Raw genomic sequence first — 14,989 nt, 5'->3', positions numbered from 1 at the left:
AGAAAAGATAATTCTCTCATCCATGGCCCTTGGAGCCATATGTCTATACTTTCATGCTATGAAAAAGATGGAACACAAGGAAAGCCAAGGACAGTCACCCACAGGTTTTTATGAAAACTAATCTTAGGTCAATCTTTAACAGACTAAAAGGATATGATTAGAAATGAATGGGTGCCTATCATATCCATTTGAAGAAAGAGAATTGAAATAAAGACCACTAATTCCAACTATGTTATTTTTATTGGCATTCTAGTCTGAGAGATTGCAATTAAAAAAGAAAACAATAAAAATCCCAGTCTTATGCCTGTTACTTATCTTTTTTAACTTTTACTTCTCAAGGTATTGCCTAGAAGTTTTGCCAAGGATTTCCTTTATAACCAGGGATCTGTTAACACTCCTTTGCCAAATTCCTAATGAGGAATTTTGTCCACTAAGAGAGCTTCTTCTTGGTGAACATAAACCTATGGGTTTGCAAATTCTTTTGCATTGGACCTGTTTCGACCAGAGGGGATTCCCTACCTCAATTCTCACACCTCTTCACTAACATTAGCACTGCATCAGGTGTAATGGATTTCATTCTTTGAAAACTGTTTATTCATATTCCTTGATCACTTATTTAATGGGGAATGAGCTTTTAATTTTAATTTTGAATCAATTGAATAAATTTGAATCAATATACTTGGATATGACTTTTATTAGGGAAACTTGCTGCAAAGATCTTTTCCCCTCAGTTATGTTTCTCTTCTAATTTTAACTGTATTGGTTTGAGTTTTGTTTGTGCAAAACTCTTTTAATGTTATATAATCATAAGTGTCCCTTTTAATTTTTGTGACCCTCTGCCCTGCTTTGATCACGAACTCTTCCCCTATCTAAAGTTCTGAAAGGCAATTTCTTCCTTGCTTTTCTAATTGGTTCAGTTTATTCAAGCCACATGCCCATTTATATAAAACTTAAACGCTTTACAAATCCCATTTTATCCCTGTAATACTACTGGGAGGTATTTTTACATTTTACATATGAAAAAACTGAGGCAGAGATTCTCACAGATACTCCCACCTGTCAAGCGCTGTAGCCATTGTGTCCACCTAGCAGCCTAAAGAAAATAATTTTGTCTTTATTTTGTAATCTGAGGCATTAATTTTAAATTTTTATTCTTTAGAATTTTCTAAGTAAGTCGTCATATCTGTAAGAAGTGATCATTTTTTCTCTTTGCAGATACTCTCTTCCCTACTTACTCTGCACAATATTAGTAATTAACATCCCCACTTCCAGCCTCAAAGGTGGCAAGAACATCCTGGGATGTGGAAGGGAGAAAAATAGGAGTTCCAGGCTTAGTACGTAGCACTTAAGGGCCCCAGACTGCAGGTCAGAAGGATTTCTTTTCTCCCGGGTCAGCAGTTGCCACCTTGGGCAATTCCGGGGAGAGGGAGGGACGTGCAGTTATCTCTACACTCAAAAGTCCCGAAAACGAGGCGCAATCTTCCCTTAAGAAAGCGACTAACTCTTCAAGCCACATTTCGGATTCTCCCAACAAATTGCTGTTTCCCAGAAAAACTAGGTCGGGAGATCGGCCTCCGGCTTCCACCGACCGTTCCTTCTGCCCAAGGTCAAGAACTAGGATAGCCAAGCAGAAGAAGGAGGCAAGAATCTGGGCACCACAGAGAAAGAAAAAGATCGCGCGCCTCAGCCCCAAAGCCACTGCGCATGCGTTTTGCGTCGCCAATCCTCTACGGAAGCTGGGAGAGCCGGGAGTCCGCGGAGGCTGGCAGATGCGAGCAAGATGGCGTCGACAGCTGCGAACGGTGCTAGCGGGAGCAGCGGGATGGAGGTGGACGCCGCAGGTAACAGGGTCCGCCTCTATAGATCCCTTACCCCACGGCTGAGTAAACGAGATGTTCCCTTTCTTTGGGGAACTGCCTCCCCTCCACATCGAGAAAATAAAAACACTGTGCCCCCTTATGTGGCGGGAGGCGGGGGCCTGGAGTAAAGAGGAGGCAGACTTCGCTCTCTCACAGTGTGTGTGCGTGTGTGCGTGTGTTGTCCCCCAGTGCTCCCCAGCGTGATGGCCTCCGGCGTGACCGGCAGCGTGTCGGTGGCCCTGCATCCCCTCGTCATCCTCAATATATCCGACCACTGGATCCGCATGCGCTCACAGGAGGGACGACCAGTGCAGGGTGCGTGTGCATACGCGGCGGTGCCTTCTTTCATCCTCTGGCTCTCTTTTATGCCCTTCCTCCCACCTCCATCCCCTAAATCCCCCAGCATTGAAACCCTTCCTCCTAGGATTCTATTCCCTGGTTTGTTATAATTTGTGAAATCCTGCATTTCAGCTCTATGGGCTTCACTTTATGTATCCAATTAGGGTTTGGGTCTAGTGAATCTCTAACCCTTCCAGCCATTAATTTGAGAGTTCTTTTAACCCTAGGACCTCCTAAAGTGTGGTGCCAGATCCTTCCTCTTATCTGCTCTTCCTTCCTTTCTTAGTGATTGGGGCACTAATTGGGAAACAGGAGGGACGAAATATTGAGGTGATGAATTCATTTGAGCTGCTATCCCACACAGTGGAGGAGAAGATCATCATTGACAAAGAGTATTACTACACCAAAGAAGAGCAGTGTAAGAGAAACGGGTTGCCAGGTTTGGGAAGAAACGGGATGGGGAGGAAGGGATAAGATCACAACCCTATGAAAAACAGATATTAGGGTGGTAACAGGTACCTACCAGATAAATATAGGAACTGGGTGGTCGCTGTTTTCCATCACTGTTTTATGTAGAAATCCAGAGTGGTTGAAATGGCATTGGGGATCTGATAGGAAAGAAAATTATGCCAAAGAGGCCCAGGTAAGGAAGAGTAGAATGAGAAAAATATTCTTTATTCCACCCCCTTTCCTTTTGCCTTTCCCAGTTAAGCAGGTATTCAAGGAATTGGAGTTTCTAGGTTGGTATACCACAGGGGGTCCACCAGATCCCTCTGACATCCACGTCCACAAGCAGGTAAGACACCTCCACCTGAGGTAGGCAAGGAAGAATGTGGGGCAGAGGCAGCTTGGTATATTAGATACAGTCCTGGATAAATGAGTTGAAAAACCAAAGTTCTGACTCCTGTGTAATATTCATTTGTAAGACCTTAGACTTATTTATAAAATGAGAGGATTGGACTGAATAATCTTTAAGATGGTTTTGATAGTCTATGATTCTGTGAATGGGATGAGGGAGGGAAAGGATATGTTAGGATTTCTAGGAAATAGGGTAATGCAGTAGAAATAGTACTGGAATAGAAATCTAGAAGCCTAGTTTATATGAATTGTTGTCTAGGAAATGTATATAAAACATTAGATCTTGACTTTTGGGTCCCAACTCTGGGCCTGCTCTCATTTGCAAAATTGAGGAGTAGAATAAATGATCTCAAATTACTTCTAACTCTTTAATATTCTACAACTCTATTGTATATTGCTTCCTTTCCCTTCCCAGGTATGTGAGATCATTGAGAGCCCTCTGTTCCTGAAGCTAAACCCCATGACCAAGCACACTGATGTGAGTGTTCCAGACCCCAGCTTGGGTCTGTCAGTTGAGTACTAATGTTCTTCACTGTCAGACCTGTTTCCTCCTTTATCTGACCCCTTGTCTCTCACAACAGCTGCCAGTCAGTGTTTTTGAGTCTGTCATCGACATCATCAATGGAGAGGTAATTACTTACCTAAGGCCTATATTTTTGCTAAGATTCATACTTTCCCTCTGCTCATGTTTTACCTCTTCATTTCTGCTTGTGATATTCTCCTCCATCATTCCCACTTTTCTGATAATCTATTCTTCAGGCAACAATGCTATTTGCTGAACTGACCTATACACTGGCCACAGAAGAGGCTGAGCGTATTGGTGTGGATCATGTGGCTCGAATGACAGCTACAGGTAGTGGAGAAAATTCTACTGGTAAGTAGAAAGACACGATGAGAATTCTTTCCACTGTCTGGAACCTGAGGGATGGCAACTTACCATTTCTGATTCTTTCCTTACAATACAGTGGCAGAGCATCTAATAGCCCAGCATAGTGCCATCAAGATGCTACACAGTCGGGTCAAGCTTATCTTAGAATATGTCAAGGCTTCTGAAGCAGGTAGGATCAATGTATCCTTTAACTGTTTCTTTAGGACTTCACTAAACCAGAATAGAATCTTGGGAAACAAATAGTACTTTTCCAAGAAACCTTTATATTTTACTACCAAAATCAGGGAAAAGGTTAGAAATAGTGGACAAATACATTTTATTCTGTGTCTTCTCAGGAGAGGTTCCTTTTAATCATGAAATCCTGCGTGAAGCCTATGCACTGTGTCATTGCCTCCCTGTACTCAGCACAGATAAGTTCAAGACAGACTTTTATGATGTGAGTCTAACCTGTGGGGCTGGAAATGGATTCACTAGTTCTATGCAGGGGGATGTCTTTCAGCCTCTGGGAGGGTAACTATAGACTTGTCATCTGCCCCTTGAGCTATAGGTTTTTACAAGTTTTGGAGACAGTGGTGTTTGGAAGATAACCCAGACTTTGTCTCTTCCCTCCATTCTAGCAATGTAATGATGTTGGGCTCATGGCCTACCTTGGCACCATCACCAAAACATGCAACACAATGAACCAGTTTGTAAATAAGTTCAACGTCCTGTATGATCGCCAAGGCATCGGCAGAAGAATGCGAGGACTTTTCTTCTAGAAGGGGACAACCCTTTCCTCAAAATAAGTGAGGGCAGAGGACTGTAATCTGCTTCACTGAGGAAAAATATTGTCCCCACAGGCAGGGAAGTGGCTTATTTCCCCTTTAGAGAAGCCCTTAAGCCTGCATAGCTTCCTTCCACCCAAATTGTTAATAATAAATGGGGAATAGTTCCCCCTCCCACGATTCTGTCCTTTCTGTTAAAAGGAGTTAGGTTTAAGAGTCCCTATATATAAGCTCTAATTAATGTTAGGGATACCACTAGAAGATCTGAAGAGATGGTTCTCTTTGGCTCATCTGAAAGCCTGGAGAACTAACCATAATTGGTTGTGGTATTGTTCTCTTCCCCCTAAGAAAATAATAGTATTTTTTCAAAAGAGTTCAGGAAACAATTTATTAGCAATGTAAATATGTAACATACATATTGTAGCAGTTTTAAACTTCCCCCTGCCTAGGCAGAGAAGGCATTCTCTACATTCAAGCATTAGGCTTTAAAAAATGCTGCTTAAATAGTGCCAAAGGTCAAACAAATGTGATCCGTGTTCGGGCAGCATTAACCTGCCATATGTTGAGTTCTTCATACTCATCGAGTGCAGCCTGGAACTGGGCAGGTGTGAAGCCTCTAGATATACAGCGCTGTTCAGCCTCTGAAAAACGGATGCTTTGGCTACCTGAGCCCACAGGGACCAGCTCTCGAACTGTGGCAAAAATCACATCTGCCGGTTGTTGGGTTCTAAAGAGAGAGTAGTATGAAATGAATTTTGAATATCCATGCAAAGACACAGAAATAAGTAACAATTAAGGTCCCTTCCCAATTATTCACCTTGTTGTTTGCCCTTTGTCCCCTAGCAATGAATCCTTAGACATCTCCATTAGTCTTATGGCCTCATTCACATCTTCCTTTTCTACAGTGTCTACCATACGAAGTCGGGCCTAGAGTGGGGGGGAGGGAAAAGAAATTTTTATTCAGCAATTCATAGGAGATGAGCTACTCCACAAAGGACTACTCTTCCCTTTACCCCCCAAGATGTGCTGTGTTTTGCCAGCACTGTCAGACCGAGACAAGTGCAATGCCCAGGGCAGTGTTCAGCAATTGCCCAAGTCTCCGCCTCTCAACACTGGCCAGTCCAGATGGCCTGTAAGGGAGAAGAGTCCTGCTCTGACACCCCGCCATAACAAATGGGGAGCTCTAGCCAATAATCATGAACTAGGATCAGTCATTACCAACAAAGTTCTGAGTTACAAAGGAACCAGCCTTAGCCTAGAGCATTAAGAGAAAAGGAAAAACAAACAGGTTTGGATCCTAGGAATTCCAGGGGCCTAGTGTCCCAGGGGCTCGGGAAGTGCTAGCTCAGCAGTAGGTTGGGTTATTACACTACCTGCACGAACAGCACTTTGGAGCCCCCCAAGACTGATGAGACCTAGGATCTGGGGAACAGTGGCCCTAGAGTAGGAGTTCTTAAGTTGAAGTCCATGCAACTTTTAAAAAAAAGAAAGCTTTAGAATTTTATTTCAACATAATTGGTTTCTTTGTTATGTATTTTTATTTTAAGAACCCCTGCCTTAAGAGGACAATGGGAAAAGAGAAAAGAACTAGTGGTATACACATTGTGAGGATAACTGGCCAGGAAGAGCATCAGGGTCCCCTCCAAAGCTGCTAACCTTGTACTTGGCTCACCAGGACAGAAGTGCCCATAGGACAATATCCCTGGAAGGGCCTGGGGTAATAGAAAAGGAACAGCCCACAAGAATTAAGGATTCAAATACAGGATATACAGGCTATGTACCAAAGCAGTAGAAAGCCGAAGAATAGCTAGCAAAGTCCGAGCAGAGGTGTAGGTAGCATCCTTACTGGCCCAGGCTTCACGTCTCATCTCCACATAGGCAGCTGTGATATAATCAGCCAAAGACTCGGGCACTACAGGCTGCTGATCTCTGCACATGGCAATGTAACGCCTGTGAAAGATTAGTAGAAAGATGGGAAATGATAAATACATGACAAATATAGATGCCAGATTGTAAGTTATCTCATTTGAAAACCCTAAAAGGTAGGGAATTACATGAAGACAAATTTACACAAGCAATGTAAATTTACACAAGCAAGTAAAAATCCCATTCAACTTTATGTAAGGGGTTGACTTGATACACAAGAGGACTGGGTCCTTACTGACCCAAGTTACATCTAGTCCAGGAGATATGCATGTGAAATACATAGTGTAATGAGACAGTACTAATTTACACACACACAATAAAGCTAGTGAAATTAAGAGTCCGAGAGAATAATTTTTATGGGAATTTTAGATACAAGAGCGTATTATTTTTTCAATTTAATTTTTCTCAAGTTCTGCTCACTCTTAAGAGCATGGAGGAGTAAAAGTGATCAAAGGACCTGTAGTAGGGATAGAGAGCTATTCCGTTTCAAGAATAATGCAAACCCACCATTTCCCAAACTTTTAAGTCCGAGATACGTAGCAATGAAAATACATTTAAAGTTCACAACTTTATATGAGCAAATAAAGCTTTAAAGTTTATAACAATTTTACATATGCATAAAGTATACATTCATTTATCATTTGGTAATTGGGGAAAAAAGGCTTAAATTAAGTAGATTAGATCATGTAGCTATTTCAGAGATGAAGTGAACCTAAGTCTTCCTGATTCTAGTGTTACATCCACTATATCATGTGAAGTGACCTAAGCCTTTCTAAGAATATACCCATTTGTTGTGGTTATAGTCATTTAATCATGTCTGATTCTATGACCTCATTTGGAGTTTTCCTGTTGAAGAAACTAGAATAGTTTGCCATTCCTTCTCCACAGAGAAGGAGAGGAGAGCAGGAGGAAGTCCTCCTTACTCCTCATTTTGCAGATGAGGAAACTGAGGCAAACAAATGACTTGCCCAGGATCACACAACGTAGACAAATGTCTAAGGCCAGATTTGAATTCAGGTGCACGAGTCTTCCTGATTCCACGCCTTCTATCCATTGCATGTGCGTGCACACACACACACACACACACACAAAGTACAGAAGTTATACTAGAATGTCCAATATACTTTAATGGAAAAACCTTCCTACCTCATTAATTTCATGTCCAGTGGTTCAAACTGTGTAGGAGGCTGTCGACTATGTTGGTGCACATAAGTGATATGCTGGGCCAACCTTAAGAGGAGAAAAAGTGTCAGTAACAATCTTGAATCCCATATTCAAAACAATTTCCCACAAAAATGTAATGAGAAATGATTCTCCCAAAGGAAAAATATTTCTGGAATATTTCAATCTTGTCACTCTGGGCAAGTTAGAAAGAAGGTTACTCATTACTGGAAGCAGATATGTAGATATCTTTTTGAAGTCTAAAGTATAAAAGAGGCTGGAGGGTCAAAGTATTTCCAAAGGAAAGATGAGAAGGAATAGTCTCTGGTAATGTAGTCTCACCGCAGGTCACTGTCACGGTCAGGGCGATCTTGGATGAGCCAGAGAAGGTCAAATCGAGACAGGAGAGCAGCAGGAAGCTGTACATTCTGTTCCAGACTGCGACGAGGATTATATCGTCCATAGGCAGGGTTAGCAGCAGCCAGGATAGAGCATCGAGCATTAAGTGTGGTAAGGATGCCCGCTTTTGCTATAGAAATAGTTTGCTGCTCCATTACTTCATGGATTGCTGTGCGGTCAGCCTCTGCCATCTTATCAAACTCATCAATACAGCACACACCCTGGTCAGCTAGTACCAAGGCACCTCCCTCCAAGGTCAGCTCCCCACTTACTGCATCCCGAAGCACTGCTGCAGTTAGTCCCACACCTGATGACCCCCGGCCTGTCGTATACTGGCCTGGATATCACGGATATAGAGAGAAACAGATTACACAAGAAAAGAAAAAATAATCAGAAACAAATGGGGAAGGACAAAGACATAGACAATGCAAAGCAAGGCAAAAAGATGGAAAAAGACATTGGTGAGAGGCTGAAAAAAGAGAAATATGCCAACACTAACATACTTCAGGTTAGCAAACTAGCTTTCAAATATGACATTCCATGTTCAGTTTCCATGTCCTTGTACCCATGTCTGGCATGTACTCCTTGGAGTTCATCCCCAAACTCTCAAGCTAGGTAGTGAAGTGGACAGGGCATTTCTCCTGGAACCAGGAGAACCTGAGTTGAAAATCTGACCTCAGATACGAAGTGTGTGACCCAGGGAAGTCATTTAAGCCCAATTACTTCAAAACAACTAAACCCCCAAACCTAGTTTCAATTCTTCCCCTTCTTACATGAGGCCTCTTCTGACATTTTCTAGTAGCTAGTATTTCCCCTACCCAATAACCTTTTTATTTAGTAGGTACCACTAAAACTCACATGTTCTTGCATTTTCAACTCTTGGAACTTAATGAATTTGGAGCCACGAGTCTGTAAATAAAGCTGACCTCCTGAGCAGTTGGTCTGACACTCCTGGCTTGGGCACATAATGGTCACATTCTTTCCAAAATACTGCCTTTGGGCAGATTACTTAATTTTGTCTTTGTATCTCCAGCACCTAACAAAAAGGCCAGCATATAGTAGACCTTTTATAGATGCCCATAGACTTTTTACAGATGCCCGTTTCTTAACTAATTGAGGTCTGCTAGTCAAATCTTCTCCCTTCTTGATACCTAGAGCTACTCTATCCCCTGCCTGCTACTATTAATATTAAACTAAAGACTCAAGTATATCAAATACACTATTGTTTTCATCAATTCTCTCTTTTATCTACTCAAAACCTACTCCATTTAAGATTTCTCAATTATATTTCTGATTCCCAGAAACATTCAAGCCTAATTATGCTTTCCATCTTTAGCAATTGAGTTTAAAGATACTCACTTCGGGGGGCCAGACGATCAATATAAGACAAAAGCTGAGACTTGGCCACACCAGGATCCCCCATCAAGCAGATATTAATGTTTCCTGTTTGGGGAAAGAAAGGGGGTAAAAAAATGATACTAACCTACATCTGAATTCTTTTTGTGCCCCTAAGGTTAACCTTCATTTTCTAGACCATCAATCTCTATCTTCAAATTTGCCCCTTAACTACTTCCCTAATCCCTTTAAAAGCTCTTTATTTACTTTTGCCCCTTTCCTCATTTCACAGACTCACCCCTGATCTTCATTCCCCGAGGGGACTGATCTACCCCACCAACTAACAGGAGAAGCAGTGCCTTCTTTACATCTTCATGGCCATAAATCTCAGGAGCAATTGAGGCTGCCAGTTTTTCATAGAAATCTTCTTCTAAAGAAGGAAAATGAAGTCAATAAGGGCCTCTTAAGACAACAGAACTGTAGATTTTGACTTACCCATTTCATTTCCTCACTAGTTCTCCTCACCTGCAATCTGTCTCAACTCTTCTTTGTTCAGCTCCCCAATACTAGCTTCATCGTTTTCACTCTTATTCATCTTCACAATCCGATGGGCTTCCAAGTAAGTTTCTGACAACAGGCCCTGAAACAGGAAAAAAATAAGACTATGGTATTAAGTACGGGAGAACATATAGCCTTTGTAATTTGTGGCAGGGAGGGAAAACGGACTGATTTTGCTCTTTCAAATATCTAACCTGTACCACCTGTCGGAATCCAGTACGCAACATTGGCAGGAAAATACCAGTGACACTGACATGGTCACCTGGCTGGGCCAGCCGTGTATTTTCTCCTTCTACTAACACTGTGATACTTCGTGGGATGTTTCCCACAGGTACCTGGTCACTCTGAAGAGAAGGGAAAAGACATACATAAGGGTAAATACAAGCCACTCTTTTCCCATTTCCCCAGTTATCCTTTCCCTCCTAACTCAAGCACACCCAACCAGAAAGGGGGAAGATTGGTTTCCCTCATAGTGCAGCCTTGCTACTTTCTTCTGGTTGTCAAGGAAAAAAAATTTCCTTTTATTCCTTCTTCTTTCTAAATGAATGTAGGATCAGGTAGGATGCCTTGTCCCGTCTTATTTTGCCTTGGCCTATTGTTCACATACCACTAAAACTCACATGTTCTTGCATTTTCAACTCTTGGAACTTAATGAATTTGGAGCCACGAGTCTGTAAGTAAAGCCGACCTCCTGAGCGGTTGGTCTGACACTCCTGGCTTGGGCACATAATCAGTGGCATGAAGACAGGAGACCGAATCTGGAATAGGGGAAGAAGCACAGGGACTAGGTTAGAAGAGAATATAGAAATCATACCTTTAAGCCACCTTAGTATACTTTATAAATATGCTAGGAAAGTAAATTAACCATCCTGGGTCCTTTAGGAATAATGGAAAACAGAAGACAAAAAGATGACAGATGAACAAAACAAACAAAAAATAAATAAATGACAGATGGAATGACAGAAAATTACAGAAGAACCAAAAGATGGATATGTTTTACAAACAATGAAGAGGCTAAGTATTTTTTATTTTAACATCTTTTCACGTGCTCCTCTCTAATACATACTGGTTGGTAGGTCTCAGCTCCACATTGGTCACAGGTATATGTTGCCACTACCATCCTAGGTTTGACTTCAGAGACTCGGGTCACAATCCCACGCACAGTAACCAACTTTCCTACTGAATCAGCCCGTACTTCTCGAATCACTTTTGGTTTGCTGCTGCTTGGGCTACGAAAGTATAGTTCACTGAGGAGGAGGAAAAGGTAAGAGGATCAGCATCAGGACCTAGGAGGAAAGACTCTCCCATTCTTTTCCCACAAACATACTCACAATCTACACATGAGCTCAGAGGGATATTGATTCTGAGGATTACGGGTAGCTCCAAGGTCCTGGTTTCTTTGCTCCATCATTAGCCGGTGTTCAATATATACATCCAAAACATCCTTATTCACTACCTGTAGGAGAAAGATATGTCAAAATACTAAACTCTTATTCAACCTCTTAGGAGACATCAGTTTCTAAGGAGAAACTTGGCAAATAGAATGTCTCTTCTGCCCACAGCCTTCCTTGCCTCTTTTTCTTTGTACTGTGGTAGTAGCTCCTGCACAGCCTCGGTAAAGAGCTGGGTATATCGCTTTGTGTTCTCAGATATCGAGTCCACTAGCTCAGGGTCATCTTCTGCAATGTCATCCAGATCCACATATAGAGCTACTTGCTCCCTGTGAGCCAAACGTACCTGTAGGTGCAGGAAACAGCATAGTTACCAATCAGTTACTTTCCATAAATCCTTATTCAATTTAGAAAGCTCATAAAAGTTAGTCAAGAAAAGCTAGGCAATTAAAAATTAAAAACCTACAAAATTAATAGTCAAACTATTATGTAAGAACCCCCTTTATAATATCTTAAAGTGGTGGTCATTAACCATTTTTCACTTAGAAGATCTTTACTGAAGTATACTCTCAGCCTGAAATCTTTTCTTACACCAAGTCTAAATTTTACCTCTTGGAAACTCATACACATTGCTCCCAATTCTGTCCTCTAAAGCCAAACAAAACAAGCTTACTCCTTTTTTTTCCACATGATGGATCTTTAGATACCTGAAGACTCTTATGATCATAGATTTGTAATTGAAAGGAACTTTAATGGACATTTAATCTAATCCTTGTATTTTACAGAGGAAGAAAAGTGAGATTCAGACATATGGTGTGAGCAGAAAAGTGAATAGTTAAGATCAATTTGTTCTGGATATTATGCTTTTATCAAACTTTCCAGTTTTTATTACAAAAAAAAAAAAAGTGCTACTCCTCCCAACAAAATGATACTTCTATAATGCACTGGCAATTAACCTCACAAGCTCCCTTTCTATCTTTCAGTTCTTATTTACAATTTATTGTTGCCAAGATTTTTCTTTCGACCATTCCTGAGGATCATGGACTCGATACCTATCTAGAAATAGAAAACGAATCACACTGAACTTCTAGGTCATAAAAACCTTCCACCTCCATTTTTAAAATTTGAATTGTCTTACAGTCTTCATTAGATTTGATCTATTGGTCTAGCCAGTCAAGATTTTTTGAAATCTTAATTCTGTGATTATACATGTCAATTGGAAAGATTTGGTGAGTATACTCTGTATGTTTTCATCCAAGTAACTAATAAAAATATTGAATAGCATAGAGGCAAAGACATATTCTTGGGTCAATTTTACTAGATATCTCCCAAGATGAAAGGAACCCACAGGCCATTTGTTTAAGTTATTTAACAGATTCCAAATCTACTTAAATACACTAGCTGAAGTCTTCATTTTATTCAAAGAATGAGATGATCTGTTGAAACATTGCTGAAATCTAGATAACTATGCTTAAGGCACCCCTCTGATCTAATCTGGTAAACCTGTGTATAAAAGACCCTTTGTGAACACCATTTCTCTTTGTAAATGTTTATGAAACATCCTTAAATTTTAGTGCTATAAGCAAGAAATATATATTTCACTCCTTAATGTGCTTAGCCTCTGGAGACTCTGAACGTTTATTTTTGTATAAGTGTTAACATATAACTCACAGTTATTATAACTTAACAGGACCTGGCTTTTCAAAAATAACATCACCAAAAGAAAAAAAAATTATGAGCAACAGGAAATATGCCTTTCTGAACTTAAAAGTGTAGTTTTTGAAAGTATTAATTTTAATCAGTTTTCCTACTCTGCACACAGGAATAAGTGATTTACCTTAATGGTTACCTACTTTGCATAATTGGTTCATCTTTATCAGAACAAAGACCCAGCTCATGGCCCTTCAGTAAGTCAAACTTCTGTGGACCATTGCTTCTAGGAAAGCATATAGATAGAACGAATCATTCCTCAAGTCTCATCCCTGATCTGTAATCAACTATTCCTGAACTCACCAGTTGGTCTCCATACTTGAATTGTTTCTTGCCAAACTCATCATCCTGGTAAAACTCCTGTAGAAACCTTTTAGCTTTCTCTGTTAAGCAAAAAGACAGAAAATTAGTTTTTCTTTAGTTCTCCCTTGATACTAGTTTTGATCTACTTTGTATCAAAACAAACTGATTTGAAGAAATCATCACAGATCAATTTATGAAGAAATGAGGATTATTATCTCTTTTCTCTTGTTAGTGTAGAGTACCTCAAAATATTTCATGTTGGGTCACTATCATTTATCTCAAGGACACCACTGAAACCCATCTATACAGAATGGACTTTTCTTCACTTTCTGCTTCTTCGTACTTTCTTCCCTACAAATAAGTTTCTAAATCCCCAAAACTCTCAAAAGTTTTCAGCTTTCCATCCTAGAAAACTTTTAATTCGCTTTCTCCAATTCTCAAAAGATTCCTTTCAATGCACGAAGGTGAGCACATTGATCCAGCCTTATGTTTTTCACTAAGTTCTTAGCTGTTCCAACAGTTTCCATTCTTTGTAAACAAAGACGCACATGGCGCAAACCACAACCAAATCCTCTTCTACTTACTCTCTGGCCCCAGACCTCAGCACTCTTCTAGGTGCCCAAGATCCCTAACACATCTTCTGTGCTCAACAATTTCCTCTCCACTGGTTGGTTCTTCATTGCCCCAACCTAAGTTCCCTTGCTCAATTTATCTGGACCACATCACTATCCTACACGCGGAAGGAGACTATTTACAAAGTACAACTTTCGAACCGAAGGGCAGCGCTTCCGACCTCAAACGTCACTTCCGTCTAGATCGCCCAGTCCTTAACCAATATTAAGGACTCAGTGTGCCCCCGATTCTGAACTCAAGGAAGGGCCCGGTGATTATGGGGTTGGATGGCGAATTGGGCAGCAGCTCTGGAAATAGAGCCTTTTCTCAAGCTCTCCACCAAGAGTATAGGGATGATTTCTGTTCCTGCTCTGCCCTCTGCAGCTTCCACCGTCCTCCCCCTTTCTCAGGGTCCCCAGACAAGCTATCACTCCCATTCCCAAAGTCCGGTCGCTTCCCTTCTGCCTTAAGTTTGCCCTGCCCCTCCCGAAACTCCCCTTTCGGCCCTTCAGTATTCCTTGCTTGAGCCCCCAAAGTCCCTAATCTCACCCTCATCTTGCTAAATTGATCCTCCTCCCTTAAATCCCCTTTTCAGCTTCCAGCCTGGTATCCCACTTTTCTCAACTTCTGGCGTGTATGTTTTTGCTGCGCTCCTTTTAACGCCTTACCTTTTTCGGCCGCGTAGTCCTTAGGAGCCATAGCTGCAGAAAGGAGGGGACAGGATGTGTCCTGAACGGGATTAGCGGACCGGCGGCAACACGTTGGCGAGGTTCTTGATAGGGAAAAGAAATAAAAAGTAGAACTACGCAAATTCGGGGGAAGCAACCGAAATTGGCGCGAAACGTCCCAGTCTACGTGACCGGCTGCTCCTCGTCAGAGCCAATA

General features: G+C 41.3%; 2 protein-coding genes across 2 annotated transcripts; one reads left to right on the top strand and one right to left on the bottom strand.

The window, feature by feature from the left end:
- The first annotated feature begins 1,725 nt into the window (after positions 1–1,725).
- On the top strand, positions 1,726–4,889 carry COPS6 (COP9 signalosome subunit 6). Its single transcript, XM_051996053.1, has 10 exons — positions 1,726–1,841; positions 2,049–2,174; positions 2,485–2,616; positions 2,906–2,994; positions 3,472–3,534; positions 3,638–3,685; positions 3,816–3,930; positions 4,022–4,114; positions 4,281–4,381; positions 4,563–4,889. The coding sequence occupies exons 1-10, from the start codon at positions 1,781–1,783 to the stop codon at positions 4,701–4,703; spliced, it is 969 nt and encodes a 322-aa protein (XP_051852013.1). The 5' UTR covers positions 1,726–1,780; the 3' UTR covers positions 4,704–4,889.
- Positions 4,890–5,083: 194 nt separating this feature from the next.
- Positions 5,084–14,890, bottom strand: MCM7 (minichromosome maintenance complex component 7). Its single transcript, XM_051996046.1, has 15 exons — positions 14,773–14,890; positions 13,493–13,572; positions 11,661–11,825; positions 11,420–11,544; positions 11,155–11,335; positions 10,709–10,846; positions 10,283–10,432; positions 10,056–10,170; positions 9,829–9,960; positions 9,555–9,638; positions 8,139–8,532; positions 7,782–7,865; positions 6,491–6,659; positions 5,527–5,636; positions 5,084–5,436 (listed from the first exon to the last, which is right to left on the bottom strand). The coding sequence occupies exons 1-15, from the start codon at positions 14,801–14,803 to the stop codon at positions 5,226–5,228; spliced, it is 2,169 nt and encodes a 722-aa protein (XP_051852006.1). The 5' UTR covers positions 14,804–14,890; the 3' UTR covers positions 5,084–5,225.
- Positions 14,891–14,989: the final 99 nt, after the last annotated feature.

This window comes from Antechinus flavipes, chromosome 4 (genome assembly GCF_016432865.1).
Source record: "Antechinus flavipes isolate AdamAnt ecotype Samford, QLD, Australia chromosome 4, AdamAnt_v2, whole genome shotgun sequence".
Taxonomy (NCBI): Eukaryota; Metazoa; Chordata; class Mammalia; order Dasyuromorphia; family Dasyuridae; genus Antechinus; species Antechinus flavipes.
The sequence above is the reverse complement of the archived record's forward strand: the minus strand, read 5'-3'. Positions and strand labels throughout refer to the sequence as shown.

Excerpts from the sequence above, each read along its gene's own strand:
- COPS6 (XM_051996053.1), top strand. The coding sequence starts at position 1,781 with ATGGCGTCGACAGCTGCGAACGGTGCTAGCGGGAGCAGCGGGATGGAG. Across the intron at positions 2,617-2,905 it reads CTACACCAAAGAAGAGCAGT|TTAAGCAGGTATTCAAGGAA; the intron begins GTAAGAGAAACG and ends TGCCTTTCCCAG. Across the intron at positions 4,382-4,562 it reads TCAAGACAGACTTTTATGAT|CAATGTAATGATGTTGGGCT; the intron begins GTGAGTCTAACC and ends CCTCCATTCTAG.
- MCM7 (XM_051996046.1), bottom strand. The coding sequence starts at position 14,803 with ATGGCTCCTAAGGACTACGCGGCCGAAAAAG. Across the intron at positions 13,573-14,772 it reads GGACTACGCGGCCGAAAAAG|AGAAAGCTAAAAGGTTTCTA; the intron begins GTAAGGCGTTAA and ends TTTGCTTAACAG. Across the intron at positions 7,866-8,138 it reads GACCGTGACAGTGACCTGCG|GTTGGCCCAGCATATCACTT; the intron begins GTGAGACTACAT and ends TCTCCTCTTAAG.